Below are 18,731 nucleotides of genomic sequence, written 5' to 3' on the forward strand. Positions count from 1 at the left end.
ACTCACTATAGTCAGATTGAGGCTACATTAAACCTGACATCTTTGCTTTTCCTCCTACAAATTTCTCCTATAGTAAGAAAGATACGAGAAAAAGGTTGCCGATCCTCTGTCTTGTCAATGCCTTAATAGACGGTAGTTGATACAGGTTTATTGATGTGATATTAACTGTTCATTCTAGTTTAAAATAATCTATTATATATTATTGAGCGAGAAATTGTATTTTTCAATAATTTCTCAATGATTTTCATAATTAAGATTAAATATTTTGTTAATTAATTATCAATTCTACATTGTTAAAAGCCGATCTGGCAACTGAGCAAGCGAGAAAGAGATAGCACCACTGTCCGCTTTGTTGAATGATAGACAAGGATAGCAATACAATTGCTAATAATACACTGCCATTAAAACGTGGACATCACTATAGTAGTTCCTATCCTTGTTCAGTGAAATTCCTCTACCCCTAAGATTATATAGTATGCAATGTCATGAATTCCAAATAGGCCACATTCTTACAAGATTTATATCATACAAATCATGAGAAATTGGAATAATATAGTAACGAATAGGAAGAAGGGTGAGTGCATTAGTTTTCCCTACAAACCTCAGGAGTTGTAAAACAAAAATAAGCTTTATGCCAAATCACACCGATGAATTTAGCTATGCTACTTAGCTGAATTGAAAATAATGCTGAGTATTTTTAATGATTATTATTAAACGAAAATCCAAATTAAATGCTGTAAATAACCCCAAAGACTTTGGGGATTAAAACAAACTTGAAAATCGCCGTTCACAAGACTTGGTGGTCTTTGATGCAACACTGAAATTAGGCTTTCATTAGAAGATGCAAGGACTAATTTAAACACAAAATCAAAACTCAAACAAAATAAATTCAACTAAATCACTCAATTATTATTTTCCTGGTACACTCCTCAAAGCTAACATTACTTCAACTTTATAGCCAATTATCCAGACTAAAATCTGCAGTGCTACTATCACTACAGTCTTCTAACATATCATAACTTCCACTAAATTCCTGACTGTCTCTAACATGTCATTGTCTATGAGAATCTCACTAAATAAAATTGTCCCTACACCAGTATAATGCCTTGAGCCAGGGCGTCACAGATGATTGGAAACACAGACAGGGAAAATATTAATATTAATCACATTAATAAAATAATAAAAAATTAACCTTCAAAACTACATCAATTAATTGATATTCAGCATTTGTATGCTGCTCCAAACTTCAATACTCATTTCTGGAATCAAGCATTCATTAGCACTAAGAATGGTTATCAATTTTATAAATAAACTGATTTGAAATTAACATAAAAAGTCAATAAAAAGAGCAAAAGAAGCAGAGTGGCGCAGTGAATTGTGCCGTGCTATGAAAATTTAGAAAGTAAATTTGGAATTTAGAATTTAGAAGCACACACAATATAACTTAATAAAAGGGATGCTTGATAAACATACCTAGTGCTAGAGAACGGGAAACCAGAAATGACAAGAGAGACAACGAAATAGAGAGAAGATATCAACTACCTATATTGTCACCTCTTACAGTTAAATTCAACAATTAATAAAACAAAATGAAGTTACATCATGAAAACCGAAAATAAAATTACTAAATTTAGAAAGTTATCTCTGATATAGATAATTCGGTAATAACCTACTCGGTCTGCTTTACATTGGAAATGTTTTAGATTGAATCATAAGAAGCTTAAAGGACTCTAATTTCAGAAAGAAGAATTGAAAGTTATCATAGATATTGCTCAGAAGTTAATCATAAATAAAAATAGATATTTTAAGAAAAGATCCACATAAAATTCAGAAAACCCTTAGCACATTTAGAACACACTTGAAGACTTTTAAAACACTATCAAAATACTATCAAATGTTAATAATATCCATTCTGTATCTTTATAATTATTATGAAAGCAGCAAAGACAAAATATTCCTAAAAAAATCACATCACGGAATTCTACCTTGGAAAACTATTCAAAAAATGTGTGATTTCAAAACAAATTTAGAAAATGTTAGGGTCCTTGAAACTTCATTTGATCCTTTACAACTTTAAGATGAAAATTATTTTAAAACAATAATTAATCAATACGGGACCTTTAAACTAGGGATGGGTATCGAAAGACAAAACATCGATGTTTTGAACATCGATGTTTTTTCACCTTAACATCGATAAGTGAAAAACATCGAACAGTAAACATCGATGTTTTTAAACATCGATGTTTTAAACATCGACACATCGCCGTACATTTACGGATGATACTACGAAGACTGTTATACAGAGTATTTCAGAAGTAGTAGTGTCGAACATTCTAGGGTATTGTTCCTGGATGATAGGAGACTACAAATGTCGTATTTGAAGTGTCCAAAACTCAGCGGTTATCCTTATAGCTACCATTTTCTTTTTTCACTTAGGAATTTTTATCTCAAAATTAAATAATTTTGAATAAATAAATACTCAAAAGCATCAGAAACGATGAATGAATAGATTTTTATTAGTATTAATAAAGTGAAAATGATACAATGTACAGTATATGATACTTTACACTTATTCTTGATAAAAATGATAAAACGGGGCGAAATCAATTTGATTGAACCCACAACACTTCTGTTAATAAGCTTACAGAGTATTAGTTTATTATTTTGTATAGATATAACTCAATTATTTAGGAAGTTGATTGATTCATTGGTATATTTTTTCATAATCTCGAAATACTTAATAGTACAAAAAAACTTCTAAAGTGACTACAATTTTATCTGGAGCTATTGTTCCAATATTTTAACAGTTACTAACTGGACTTACAGCAATTTTGGACTTGTGGTATTCAAGTAACAGTCTTTCGAATAATTGAAGTCAGGTTGTGACTAGAAAGATACATCAACTCTATTATAGGTAGTTTACAAGATTTGTCATCTTAATAATAATATAAATAATAATAATAATAATAATAATAATAATATTGTATCCGGCTGCTCAGTGCTAGCCCCAAGAGAGTATATGTTGCGTCATAACAATGTGGCAAAAATTGTGCACTTGGAGATGCAGATCAAGTTTGGGAATATTGCAGAGGTCCCCCCTTACTATAACTATCAGCCTCCTCCTCTGGTTGAGTTCAATCACGTCAAGATCTACTGGGATGTCCAAATGATTACAGACAGGCGGGTAGTACACAACAAGCCTGACATCCTGGTATTGGATCAGCTGGAGAAGAGGGCTTATATAATTGATATTGCTGTACCTTCAGATGAGAATGCTCAGAAGACCAGAGGCGAGAAAATCAGAAAATACCAAGAGCTATCATTTGAGCTGAAGGAAATGTATGGGCTGAATACAGTGAGAGTACTTCCAATTGTAATAACAGTCAATGGCCTGATACTCAAGTCGGTTGTGGAAATATGTCGAAGTATTGACTTGGTAGACGAGGTGCTGAAGAGAATGCAAAAATCTGTCCTCCTTGACACTGCACGTATTGTGCGCAAGTTCATAAAATAGTCAAACAGTGTTATAAAGATGAAAGGAAGGTTGCATTAAAGTGCCCCTTCTTTGAAAATATTTCCGCAAGAGCGTGCTTATAAAAGGGATAATAATAATAATAATAATAATAATAATATTTTTATTGCATAAAAAATGTACATTACAGATATGGCAAACGTCAATTATTATAAAAACAAATAAATTACATGAAAATGATCAATGTCACAAAGTACAAAACACAAAAGTACAATAAGTTATCACATCTATTAATTGATAAGTACACAATATTATTGAAATGTATCCACTAATTATCCATGTATTCCTTTATGGAATAGAAGCCACCATTCAATAAATATTTCTTCAATTGGGCTTTAAATACATTTTTATTTGTTTTAACAGATTTTATTTCATTTGGGAGCCTATTGTAAAAAATTATTCCTTGATAAAATGGATTTTTCTTTGCTATTGCTAAATTAACATTAGGTAAATGATAGTTATTAGCTGTTTTTGTTCTATGACTGTGGATATTGCTATTAGTGGGTAGAAAATTATTATCAACGGTGCTAAGGATAGTCTTATATATGAACAAAGATGGAAATGTGAGAATACTTTCAATTTTAAAATAATCTCGGCAGGACTGATATCTCGTCAGTTTACACATACATCTAATGGCTTTTTTTTGTAAAGTAAATATTTTTCTTACATTTCTTTCAGAAGAATTGCCTCAAACTGTTACTCCATATCTCAGATGACATTCAAATAAAGCAAAATATATGCATTTAAGTATATTGAAAGTACAATAGCGGGATAGTGTTCTTAAAATGAAAATCACTGAACTTAGTTTAAATAAGTATGATCGACATGAGATTGCCAGTTAAGACTAGAATCCAGATGAATACCTAAAAATTTACACACTTCAACCTCTGAAACGAACTCATCATCCAGCAATAAACCAATACAACATACACTATTTGAAAAGGTCATTCTAACAGTTTTACTAACATTAAGATGCAGATTGATGCTGTTGAACCACTGACAAATGTTACTGACAATGACTGATACATAAGCATTCAACTCCAGCCGCTCACAGTCATTCTCAGCATTTAGGATGCTAGTGTCATCCGCATATAAAGTAATATCAGCTCCTAATCCACTGCCCTTTATATCATTTATGTAGATGTTAAAAAGAAGCGGACCTAGTACCGATCCTTGGGGGACTCCAAATTTGACTTCTCTTAACTTAGATTTAAAATTGCCATTGCAGTTTTTTATTTCAACATATTGTACTCTGTTAAGTAGGTATGACGCAAGTAATTTCAGTGCAAGCCCTCTAACGCCAATATTTTCTAATTTATTTAGTAGAATTGTAAGTTCAACTGTATCAAATGCCTTGCTGAGGTCAACAAAAGTGGCTGCTGAATGTTTTTTCTTATCCAAATTATCATAGCACAAAGTATCTTCATAGTTAAGTCAGAAACCTCTCGGGATATCCTTGAAGATTCTGTCTGGAATTTCATCCTAAGCTAATTTTAGCAATCATTGTTACTCATATCGTATTCATCCAATACCTGATAGTTTTATTTAGGTAATGGAAATGATTGAAGTTTTTTTATATGGATATCTACACTCCTTACAATACGAGGACCTCTATTCCAGAGCTAGATTAATTGGTGTTAAACGTATGTTGAGGAAAGCACTTGTAATAAGAAAAAACTGTTTCTTCCTAAGAAACGAAGAATCCGACCTCTTATTTGATTCTAAATAAGTATCTAACCTTGACAAGAGCCACAGAAGTTATGTAAATCTACAAGAGTATCCAACAGTCTCACATAAAAATACAGAGAAAAATTCATTTTAGTTGGGAAAAACATCGGATGACCAATGTCTAGGTAAAACCATCGATAAGTGAAAAACATCGAACAGTAAACATCGATGTTAAAAACATCGATGTTTGATGTTGAAACATAGATGTTTTTAAACATCGATGTATCGATACCCATCCCTACTTTAAACATTTCATATACTAATTCAACTATTAGTAGTTTAGTAGATTATAAAATACAAATTTAAAGAAAACTGAAATTCCCAGCTGGATCCTTACAGAGAAAATATGGCCTCACATTTCAATGTAAAGATACAACCGAAAATCTATTACTCAAACCAAATTAATAAAATTTGTAAACTATCCATCCCCAATAATATCTCAAAGTTACGATTTAACAAAAAGTCTAATTCCGTACGTTTTAATTGATGGTTAGCACATTTTACACCCCTCCCTTTTTGAAAGTCAATAGTTACTAAAACCCATTCTGTCACATCCGGAGTTCCTGGGACGTTCGTTTAATTTTGGAAAAAAAGTTGTTACATCAAAGCTCTGTTTCTTCAATTTGAATCTAGGCTCGGTGATCGAGCTCTACACGTCCAGATGGACAGGAGACAGCATACCCCAAGCTTCTAGGACTGCCATCGATTCAGAGGTGTCTCAGCGGCTTAAAGACACACGTTCATGAACCCGTAAATTGATGGACTCGTACATTGATGGACCCATACTTTGATGGACCCGTACTTTGACCGCTGTTAGAATAAAAAAAATAAACTAGGATAATACAAAGTAACTCAACTTCAGTTATATCATAAAGTCAACCTACTTTAGGTTATATAAAAATCAAATCAATACTCATTACTTTAAAACACAAATAGACATTACCTACCTACTTCAATATCTTGATTTAATGGAAAATAATTTATTTGTAATCAGGGTCATGCCCTTTATACAAAGAGTTGAGTACGTAGTATTCCATAATACCAAACTTTAATTATTCACTAGTTGATTGAACAACTTTTCATAACAAGGTCTTTCAAGTATTGTTGTTTGTTCAGTCAGTTCTCTTACATAAATTACATATATAGTGTAATTTAAAAAAAAATAAATTACATGATACGGTAGGTGTTTCCTTGAGAATCAAGAAAGCTTTTCAATAGAATCAACAAACAAATAAAATCTATAACACAAAATACTGTCATGTAAAATCAGGTTAATAGCTTCCTCTTCAAAAATAATTAAAAATCTCAATTGCTTCTAATAGGTACTCCAAATTTCTAAACATAGCCTATTATACCGTTCATTTTCTTCCAACATTTATCAGTTTGAGTATACAAATACCACCTTCCATTACACAAGAGAATCAAAAGGACTATTCTCAATTATTATACTTTAATTACATTACAATAAATACTTTGATGGAAGCTTTCATCGATAATTATTTCCTTAATTATATTATAAATCTATGACGTACCTTTAGTAGCGGTTATAGGAGGAAAATCTCCATTGTGAGGTGACAATTTTTGATACTCTCTCTCTTCTTTACTTTTAAAATAACTTCTAAAACGCAAGCAAACTAAACATGCTACTACAACAGAAGGTTGCAGAGCCAATAAAAGGAAAGACTAAAGCCGGCCGAAAGCCATAATAAATATCAAATCACTACATAAGTTCAAGCAAAGTCTATTGAGAGACTACATCTTCAGTTCTGTTAGCAGCAATGGACAGACGCTGAATGAATGCACACGGTACGCTTGCCTGGTCTAGGAGCTGTGTGATCGTCCATACTAGATAGACCTAACCAACATTAACTGTGATTGGCAGTTACCATTTTATTAAAAAAATTCATCACAATTTCTGCCAATAGGAAGCAACGGTACAACTACAATTTAAGATACATTCTCCCACCAAGTGACAGCTTTTTTTTCCTTGACAGCTATAAATTCCTTGCCTTATAAGGTCATGAACTCGACTGATGCTCCAGGAAAATCATTGATTTTCTTAGTACTATAACTTCTACGCACACACTAACAGAGTCGACACAACAAAATGCAGAAAACCAAAACAGTGAAATCCATTTTCATAACAGGCTGACTTCTCATGACAATTCGCAAAATCCTCATCATTCACAATTGGAACAATGAAAATTGTTACTTGATGCTGTGGAAGGGGTGAGTCATTCCAGAAGTCAACTTTCAGTCCAGGACAATACTAATGTTCGTGTGTGCAGCATAAGGTTTAGGGTTAAGATATTGTGCAATTGAGAAGGAAGCTTCAAGCTTGATAGTGTGGAAAATACTGAGTTCAATCAAATTGGCCAATTCATACCGTACTATGAATTGACCCATTTAAATACATAGTTTTCAAAATTCTCAAACTAGAAGCTACCTTCGACGCTCCACTATGTTTGCACCCTATGACTACCAGTAGGTTATTCTCACACTAGCGCGACTCAGATCATAGATCATCAACTAATTGATAAATGACTCCAGCCTCTGGGACCTTACAACTCAAGTAGCTATACAATAACATTAGATATGAATTTATTTCAATATTATTTTTTCAAATTAAGATGAACTGGATTTTTTAGTTCGAAAAGTTTTAATGACAAGTTTTCTAAGTGCAAGATGATTTGGGGAACATTGTAAGTTTTTTTCTTGTAAACTTAAAGATTACATATCAAGACATCAAAGTTATGAAGGAGTGATTCTGGAATCATATGAATAAGAGCACAACTACTGTGAATTTGATCAATTTATTACATAAAATTAGCAATGACAGAAATAGGAATAAATAATAGACTACAATGGTTTTTGAAGTCAAGTTTTAAATTGGTACTTCAATATCTAAACATAAGCTTACTTGTTTATCTTAATGTCACTGGCATGTCCATATCTATTATTTGTCTCTTCTTGTTGGGAATCTTTTTCTACAGGCAGTATACCCAATAATTCGTTTTGAACTTATAAAATATTTGTAAAGTCTATCATGCGTACGGTAATTGTAGAAAATGTTTTATCTTCTTTTAAAATTACCATATTGTGATTGTAATCTGCTTAATATTATGCTTCCTGTCTCAAAATAAATTGTATACTCTTCTCATTTTATTAGCTCAGTTTTTATTCTATGAATATGTTCTTTCCTAAATTCATTGTCATTTCACCTATTACAATCAAATATCTCGCTAGGAACTGGAGCCATTTCAATCACTAAAGTATTTATAGGGCAATTAGATCAATAACAAATTGAATAAAGTAGGAAAAAGTATCTCATAGACATCAACTTTTTACAAGGACTACCATTGGAATGAATAAAATGTATGTGATAATGAGAGTAACAAATAAAATAACGAGTACAGTAGATCCGGAAAGCAACTCAAAAGAGTGAGCATAGGTTTATTTTCAGGAGGATCAATTTTTTCTATCTATCTATCTATCTATTTATTCACATGTCATAGACTATACTATTATAAAATAAAATTGAAAATAGTCTTAGAATTCCATAAATCAAAACATAGACTAAAACTAACAATAAAATATCAATGGACATATTCATAATTATCAAAACTAGTGGATAGAATCAATATAATAGTGAAAGGCAGTCTTTGGACATAGATAGTCTAATATTTAAAACCAAAAAGCTCAGTTTCATCTTATTAAAGCCTGCCAATTATAGGGACATTTATCAATCAACAGTCCTTAGTGCTTTTCTGGCATAGGCCAAAACTACACTTCCTTTAATAGGGTTGGCAACAAAATTAAAATACCCTTACTCAATCACTCAGTACCCAGTTCCTAAAAAGTTGTTTAGTAACACTCAATTCTTACAACATTCCTAATGAAATGAATGTGAGTTTATTTCAATACATAGTATTCAAATATGTTGTGAAGAAATAGTACATTAATATTCATAACACATAAATGACAACTTTCTAAGCATATAAGAGAGCATAAAAATCTGATGAATATAATGATAAATATTACAATCTGTATGAAAATAAAGGAATAATGTGCCGGAGTTTGAAGTATATTGTCTAAAATGTTTTCTAATATTATATATTTCAAAAACATTTAGAGACAGATGAGTTGAGGAAGATAACCCTGTGTAGTGCCCCATCATCAAACCTGCCCGTTTGTACCGTGGCCTGGGGACTTCACTATTAAATATGTCATTATCAAAATAGTCTTGGATTGGGAACTGGATTACTTAAGCTGAAAATAAAAGATGCATAGGCAGGCCGAGGGAAGAATAGATGCAAGAACAAGCTGAACTCAAGAAGCTAACAAAATTTGATCTATTAGGTCAATGAATTTGACAATAAAACTCTACTGAGACATTCTTTACTTTCCAATCACCATGATACACTATTATTTAACTATATAATGTATAAATTATGAGCTACGAGTTAGTATTAGTAACTAGTATAAATGAGGTAACTAGTATTATGAAGTAACATTGATAATTGAAAAACAAAGGCTTGATATGTATTAGTTCAAGTAATGTATTTTATACTTTAAGTTTTAAACTTTGTAATTTTCATTAAGGATGAATAAATTTGAATAATTTCAGGAACATATAACATATGTAATACACACCAGTAGAGAAGAAATTGATTTGTTTAAACTGTGTGGGTATGCATATGCTGAGTCAAACTTGTTGACTGAGAGAACATTTTTGCACACACTGTACACTGGAAAGGCTTCTCTTTAGTGTGAGTACGCATATGAATGGTTAAATTACCTGACAAGGAGAACCTTTTAGTACACACTGTACACTGGAAAGGTTTCTCTTTTGTGTGAGTACGCATATGAACAGTCAATTCACCAGAAGTGGAGAACCTTTTAGTACACACTGTACACTGGAAAGGTTTCTCTTTTGTGTGAGTACGCATATGAACAGTCAATTCACCAGAAGTGGAGAACCTTTTAGTACACACTGTACACTGGAAAGGCTTCTCTTTTGTATGAGTACGCATATGCCGTGTTAAATCACAAGAGGTGGAGAACCTTTTACTACACACTGTACACTGGAAGGGCTTCTCTTTTGTGTGAGTACGCATATGAATGGTTAAATGACAAGATTGAGAGAACATTTTAGTACACACTGTACACTGGAAAGGCTTCTCTTTTGTGTGAGTACGCATATGAACAGTTAAATGACAAGATTGAGAAAAACGTTTTGTACAGAATGTACACAGATGGGTTTTTTTGAGAGTAGTTTTGCATAACACCTTCTCTTGTTTGACTTCTTCTTCTCCCAATCTTTCATTGCTACCTTCTTCGTCCTCTTCAGCAGAGGAGTCACTCCCACGAACAGCTGATGATGACGACTCCTAAAAGTAAAAAGTCAAAATATCAATATCAAATTACTTCAATGAACAACTGATTCAATTCACACATGACAAATCACTAGAAATAGAATTCACAATATAGTTCTAACATCATTTAATGATACTGAGCTCTAGGACTCAATGTGGGAAGGATAACTGCTCAGATTTTTGTGGAGTGAAGGCCAGCCCTACAAAGGTCAATGAAGGCCAGAGAAGGCAAGTGCTGGTAAACCATCCATCCACACTCTTCTGAACAAAGCATCCTGTCTCCTGTTTGGTCATCTCCTCTGCTCTTTTTCAGTGTGACTGAGTTGCTTTGGGCCTAGTTTTTATTCTGTTACTTTTTTATTTTTTGAGGCTTGTATTGTGTTCCATTTATTCAACACAATGGTCACATTGCAGTGTGGATGGCAAGACCAGCGACTGGGCCAATGTGTGGATGAAACATCAAGTATAATTGACCGAACGTAGTGAGGTCTATGTTTCAACTCGATTTGCTTTTGTCTGTCTGTATGTAACGCAATTAGGGCCAGATGTGTTGATAGAATTCGATGAGATATGACAGGAGTATTCCTTTTTCAATTGCACGTCGATGTATACACAAGGTTTTTTGAAATGTTGCATTTCAAGGATAATAGAATTCAAATTTCAAATATCAAAAGAAAAGGAATCCCTTCATACTCTGATATCACTATATAATTGACCAAACGAAGTGTGGTCTAAGATTCAAGTCGACGGTTTGGCATTTCTCTTAATGTTTGAATGTTTTAATTGCGCGCCGATGTATATACAAGGTTTTGGAAATTTTGCATTTCAAGGATAATATAAAAGGAAAAAGGAGCCTTCTTCATACGTCAATATTAGAGTAAAAATCAGACTATAGAATTATATATATATATATATATATATATATATATATATATATATATATATATATATTATATATATATATATATATATATTATATATATATATATATATAAAAGCGAGTCTATTTTACAGCTCCAGCCGTTTCTCGCATCCCATCTGCCATTTATTGCGATTATTCCAGTCTCCCTGGACCAGATTTCTATTCCTCATACACGTATACACCTGTTTGTTCCACAGTTCGGGCGGTCTACCTCTCCTTTTTCCAGGTGGATCCCAATTCAGTATCTTTTTGGGCCACCTCTCATCTCTCATCCTCTCTGCATGTCCCCCCAGTGCGGTAGGGGTAGTAGAATTGTACCCACAGTAATTCCTGCTTGTTCGTAAGAGGCGACTAAAAGGGAACTCCCCTTTCCAATCCCTTCTTCCTATGACCTTCTTCTTCTTCTTCGACATGCTTGGATCTTTTATTTCTAGAATGGCACCTTTCCATTGACTTCGCTTTGTGCCATTCTCTTGCAGTGCGCGGATACAGGGATGATGGGGGCACCTTGCTTTGGTAAGGTGTCAATCTGTCATCCTGCCGGTCGCGCGCTGCTCTCTTTCCCTATCCTGTCCTCCCTACCTTGGGAAAAATTCTTCTTTTTCGTTTTATTTTTTCGTGTAAAGCTGCTGCCTTGTAGATGTGATATTGGTTTATCAAAGGCTGAGGGAAGAAAACCCTGAAAGCAAATTGACCGGTCCTCCTGGTAGGGGATTGGATCGATGTGCCTGCACCCCGTCATCTATAAAAAAAAATTTCGCAAAAGATCCCAAAAAACTATAGAATTATTCATCATAAATCAGCTGACAAGTGATTACACAGATGTGTGGAGAAACAACTCTATTGTGTGAGTACGCATATGAACAGTTAAATGACAAGATTGAGAAAAACGTTTTGTACAGAATGTACACAGATGGGTTTTTTTGAGAGTAGTTTTGTATAACACCTTCTCTTGTTTGACTTCTTCTTCTCCCAATCTTTCATTGTTACCTCCTTCCTCCTCTTCAGCAGAGGAGTCACTCCCACGAACAGCTGATGATGACGACTCCTAAAAGTAAAAAGTCAAAATATCAATATCAAATTACTTCAATGAACAACTGATTCAATTCACACATGACAAATCACTAGAAATAGAATTCACAATATAGTTCTAACATCATTTAATGATACTGAGCTCTAGGACTCAATGTGAGAAGGATAACTGCTCAGATTTTTGTGGAGTGAAGGCCAGCCCTGCAAAGGTCAATGAAGGCCAGAGAAGGTGAGCGCTGGCAAACCACCCATCCACACTGTTGTCAACAAAGCTCCTGTTGTCTCCTGTTTTGTCATCTGCTCTGCCCTTTCTCAGTGTGACTGAGTTGCTTAGGGCCTAGTTTTTATTCTGTTACTTTTTTATTTTTTGGGGCTTGTAATGTGTTCCATTTATTCAACACAATGGTCACATTGCAGTGTGGATGGGAAGACCAGCGACTGGGCCAATGTGTGGATGAAACATTAGGTATAATTGACCGAACATAGTGAGGTCTATGTTTCAACTCGATTTGCTTTTGTCTGTCTGTATGTAACGCAATTAGGGCCAGATGCGTTGATAGAAGTCGATGAGATATGGCAGGAATATTCCTTTTTCAATTGCACATCGATGTATACACATGGTTTTTTGAAATGTTGCATTTCAAGGATAATAGAATTCAAATTTCAAATATCAAAAGAAAAGGAATCCCTCCATACTCTGATATCACTATATAATTGACCAAACGAAGTGTGGTCTAAGATTCAAGTCGATGGTTTGGCATTTCTCTTAATTTTTAAATGTTTGTATGTTTATATGTTGCGCAGCCTCCTTCATAAGTCAATATTAGAGTAAAAATCAGACTATAGAATTATATATATATATATATATATTATATATATATATATATATATATATATATATATAAAAGCGAGTCTATTTTACAGCTCCAGCCGTTTCTCGCATCCCATCTGCCATTTATTGCGATTATTCCAGTCTCCCTGGACCAGATTTCTATTCCTCATAGACGTATGTACACCTGTTTGTTCCACAGTTCGGACGGTCTACCTCTCCTTTTTCCAGGTGGATCCCAATTCAGTATCTTTTTGGGCCACCCCTCATCTCTCATCCTCTCTGCATGTCCCCCCAGTGCGGTAGGGGTAATAGAATTGCACCCACAGTAATTCCTGCTTGTTCGTAAGAGGCGACTAAAAGGGAACTCCCCTTTCCAAGCCCTTCTTCCTATGACCTTCTTCTTCTTCGACATGCTTGGATCTTTAATTTCTAGAATGGCACCTTTCCATTGACTTCGCTTTGTGCCATTCTCTTGCAGTGCGCGGATACAGGGATGATGGGGGCACCTTGCTTTGGTAAGGTGTCAATCTGTCATCCTGCCGGTCGCGCGCTGCTCTCTTTCCCTATCCTGTCCTCCCTACCGTGGGAAAAATTCTTCTTTTTCGTTTTATTTTCTCTTCTAAAGCTGCTGCCTTGTAGATGTGATATTGGTTTATCAAAGGCTGAGGAAAGAAAACCCTGATAGCAAATTGACCGGTCCTCCTGGTAGGGGGTTGGATCGATGGGCCTGCACCCCGTCATCTATAAAAAAAATTTCGCAAAAGATCCCAAAAAACTATAGAATTATTCATCAATCAGCTGACAAGTGATTACACAGATGTGTGGAGAAACCACTCTATTGCTGTATTTCCATAAGGTCGATAGTTCCAATCAGGTACTTGTGGATGAGAATACTGCGTGAGGTCTACTGTTCACAGAACTACTAGTATAAAAGGAAAAAGGAGCCTCCTTCATATGCCAATATTAGAGTAAAAATCAGACTATGGAATCATTCATCATAAATCAGCTGACAAGTGGTTACACAGATGTGTGGAGAAGCCAGTCTATTGCTGTATTTCCATAAGGTCTATAGTTCCAATCAGGTACTTGTGGATGAGAATACTGCATGAGGTCCACTGTTCACAGAACTACTAGTATAAAAGAAAAAGGAGCCTCCTTCATACGCCAATATTAGAGTAAAAATCAGACTATAGAATCATTCATCATAAATCAGCTGACAAGTGATTACACAGATGTGTAGAGAAGCCAGTCTATAATTGCTGTATTTCCATAAGGGCTGTAGTTTCAATCAGGTACTTGTGGATGAGAATACTGCGTGAGGTCTACTGTTCACAGAACTACTAGTATTCTTGATTGAAAAAAATAGGTTGAGGAAAGATTATCACGAAACTAGATAAATCATCATATGGGATACACATTCAAACGTGAACTGAGTTTATTAACAGTTTTTAAGAGTAAATTATGATTCAACTGTGAATTGTGATTCAACTGAATCAACTAGAACAGGTGACATCAGATACTTATGGATGAGAAACCTGCGTGAGGTCTACTGTTCAAAGAGCTACTAGTACTTGTGCTTTCACTTATTGGTGGTATCTAACTGAATCTGAAACCTGACAAACAAGAGTTTTATAGGTAGGATTTGTGAAACAAATGTGTGTATAACAAATCTAAAACTGCAAAAATGATACAAATCCGAAGTAATGAACTGTTGTATTTAGATGGTTGCTATTTGAACTCGATGTGAAAACCCCAACTGTGAATTGTTCACTGATGACCATGTCACAGTCTGTTCAAGAAAACATCTGTCATATTTCAATTGATTTGGGGCTGGGAGATTAAAATAATATGTGATAAGGAACTGTATAATTTATCAAATGAGCCATAGTGAGATGGGTATTTCAAATATTCAAAAAGATTTTAATAAAGGATTTTTTGATCTTTTAAAAATTATAAATTTAATCCAGTGATGTTGAATGACTTCTAACATGCGAAACTGATATTTCGGAGCTATTGCAAAATGTTTCCATTGAAAGCTGATAAAACTAAAATAAAACTCGATACTCAGTTCTACACTCTAATGAGATGCTGTGCCAAATCCAAGCAAGGATGATTGATACAGATAGGCTATGTCCATACCTCATTCCACATCACCCATAACCCAAACCACTGTTTCTGCAAACTTTAATACCTAACATTTAATTTTCACAACCGGAAATAATCAGTCACTGCACAATTCAATTCACTTCTTGCTCCCTTCAGTAAATTAAAAATTAATTTCATCAAGTTTTCAAAGCTAAGATTGAAATAATAACATCTTGAACAGTTATTGTTGTTTTCATTCATTAACTTGAGAGACAAATAAGTAAGAGATTAAAACAAAATAAAAAATGATCATAAGTACTCTAAGGGCCGGTTTTCGAGCTCAGGATCTACAGAGTCCCCCAGGACTGAAATAAGCCCTTGGATCTAAATCGTCTTTCTGAGTCACAGATTCATCTGAATTAATCCTAGTTTATGTTCACATAGTCATCATTCATAAAACTAGCATTGATTCAATGTTATTTATTCTTGAAACTTGTGATGTTGCTGAAAAATAAAGGGTAGCCTACTTTTGATATTTTTTATGTTGTTTCAATGTTCAGTAGCCCGAAAAAAATAATGAATATGTAAAAAATCATATCATATATGGTAAATATATCTCTGAAACATAATTATTGTAATTATTTGTTGATTAAGTTATTCCAATATAATTGTTCATTGCTTTGAATGAAATTTATTCATATGCAGCTTATGATGACTTATTAATTTAGCTTATAGCTTCAAAACATTGGAAAAACACTTACATCATACAGATTTTCAATGGAAAGTTTGAAAATGTTCCTCTATGTGAAAACGTGAGTTTGTATATATAAACTGATAGCAGTGTTATCATACACATACAAAATACTGTAGTTATAAGATAAATTGTTAATAATCATGAAATGTTTGTTTGAGAAAATACAAATATTGCTCAAAATAACCTTGCCTTATGGAAATCAATTAGGCCTAAATTCAAACTGTTTTTAATGCAAATGAAGTTACCTGTTCCTCATCCGGAAACTCCTGCTTGCCAAGCCAGGGCATGCCATATTCTATGTCGATTTCTTCTTTAACAGATGCCCTGTCTTCTAGCCATTCTTCCGATTCCCTTGGCTCGGACTTCACCTTCAAAAACAGAAAAAACTGGTTCAACCAAAGTTGTTGATAGTATTGGAATCAGTCTAAATACAATGGGTAGGATACCATGGTATCATGATGTGATAATTATTATCAAAGTAAAGTATTAATACCATTAAACATAAACGGCTATAATAAGTTTATCAATTACAATTAATAATAAATTATTAAATATTAATAATTAATTATTATTGTTGTTTATTTAATTATTATTATTATTAATTACAACTGATACGTGGGTGCATTGGATGCATAATAATATGTTGCCTAAAATTATATGCTGCACATTTACACACCGATTTCATATGCAAGGGAAGATTAAAAAGTTCCCGACCTGATCATAAACATGACAAATGAGGCTGATACACAATTTTGGAATAACAAGAAAATCTCATACATAACTCTAATTACTTTTTATTATATACACCTGAGTGATGGTTAAAACATATTATTCATTTTCAGACATGATAATGTCATGGTCTTTGATTCCATCATTCTGCATATTTATTTCTATCTGTAGACAGAGTACAAGATTGGTCCAGACTAATAACTTTATAGTCTAACTTATTAGTCTATCTAAGAAACACCTTTCCACAATTTAAAATTAGCCTGATCGACAGTATTTAATTTGAATTTTCTTCAAATAATATTATTGTTGATAACTAGACCTACACAACTTGTCTGAACAGTGAACAGATAAGTTTGTTCAAACATGCTCAAAGACTAGTGATTTCGTTCGTTAGTGGCATGCCCAAGTTGCTATAGTGAGGTCCATATTATCAATAGTCATGTATGAAAACACATTTTTTGACGAAAATGCAATAGCCTATAGAGTCTTGTCTGAAGCTACGATACTACACATCTGTCAGACATGTCTGTACAAATATTTTGTCAGTGGCAATGGCAAAAGGCATAGAACAAAAATTTTTGAGGTTAGGTTTTTGTGTGTTTGATGCTTGTTGTTTATTTCCCGTTTGCTGCTCTATTTGAGGTAGAATTATTTTTGAAAAGTTTCTTTGCTGATGACAAAACTTGTCGGAATAGACATGTTCGACAGACTTGTCCTGTTGTTAGTGACCAGCCTAATAAAATTACACCTTAATATGAAATTGGGATAATAGTTACAATAGATTCCATGATATTTTTCTTTTCACTAACCAAGGAACAACTAATCAAAACTGCAAACTGCAATCTGCAATGTGACTGTGGTGTGGCGAGGAGAGGTGATTCTGGACAAGAAGGACACAGCCACAGAATAGGTACAGAATGGAAACTGTCAATAATACGCCTATCTAACCAATGCTTTTAACATGACGCAAATAGTAGACACGTCACATGACCTTAGGAGGTTCCAATCCTGGTCACAGAGAGTCCCTTCTTCTTTGTGTCCTGGTCTTCTGATTGGCTCGTGGCAGTGAACGAGATCAATTGATCTGGATCTTAAAGTGATCCGAACCTACCCTCAATACTATAGTGAGGTCCACGTTATAATGACAATACTGAATTGTCAATACGTAGAATTAGAAATACAAAAATACAAAATAGATAGCGCTATCTCTCTTTACAATGTTGTCCCGTTGCCAGAATATTTTATTTTTACTTTTGACAGTGACTGTACAAAAGTAAACAAACAATTCTCAGCCGCCATTTTTTTTTCTTCATTCTATCAAAATACTTTAGTACACAAGCCGTATAATAGGTTTAAAATGTATTTTTGAAACGATGAAATAATTTTTAGACATCACCATATGAGAAACACAAATAAAAATACCTGAAATGACATTTTAAAAGTTGATAACTAACCATCCTAGACTTCATCCATGCTTCAATTAGCCTACACATATAGGTTAGACTTACTCGTACCGGTATAAATAATATTGAAAGGTTATTTCGAAATTATTTCCATTGAGATTACTTATTTTGAATAGTATTTTTATTTTTATATATCGTTTTTAAAATAAATTGGAATAAAATACCTACCAAGTAACTTAATTTATGTTGTTTTGAAATTCAGATTAGTGTATCACAGCTTTTTAAATTAGCCGCCATTTCAGGTTTGTATAAAAATGAAAATCTGATCTCAGTTATTGA

At 33.6% G+C, this 18,731-nt stretch overlaps 1 protein-coding gene across 1 annotated transcript; it reads right to left on the reverse strand.

Moving 5' to 3' along the window:
• Window positions 1–8,059: 8,059 nt before the first annotated feature.
• Window positions 8,060–17,912, reverse strand: LOC111047196 (gastrula zinc finger protein XlCGF17.1). The gene is made up of 3 exons (XM_039434723.1): window positions 17,766–17,912; window positions 16,506–16,628; window positions 8,060–10,650 (listed from the first exon to the last, which is right to left on the reverse strand). The coding sequence occupies exons 1-3, from the start codon at window positions 17,775–17,777 to the stop codon at window positions 9,937–9,939; spliced, it is 849 nt and encodes a 282-aa protein (XP_039290657.1). The 5' UTR covers window positions 17,778–17,912; the 3' UTR covers window positions 8,060–9,936.
• Between the last annotated feature and the right edge of the window lie 819 nt (window positions 17,913–18,731).

Source organism: Nilaparvata lugens, chromosome 8, assembly GCF_014356525.2.
Source record: "Nilaparvata lugens isolate BPH chromosome 8, ASM1435652v1, whole genome shotgun sequence".
Taxonomy (NCBI): Eukaryota; Metazoa; Arthropoda; class Insecta; order Hemiptera; family Delphacidae; genus Nilaparvata; species Nilaparvata lugens.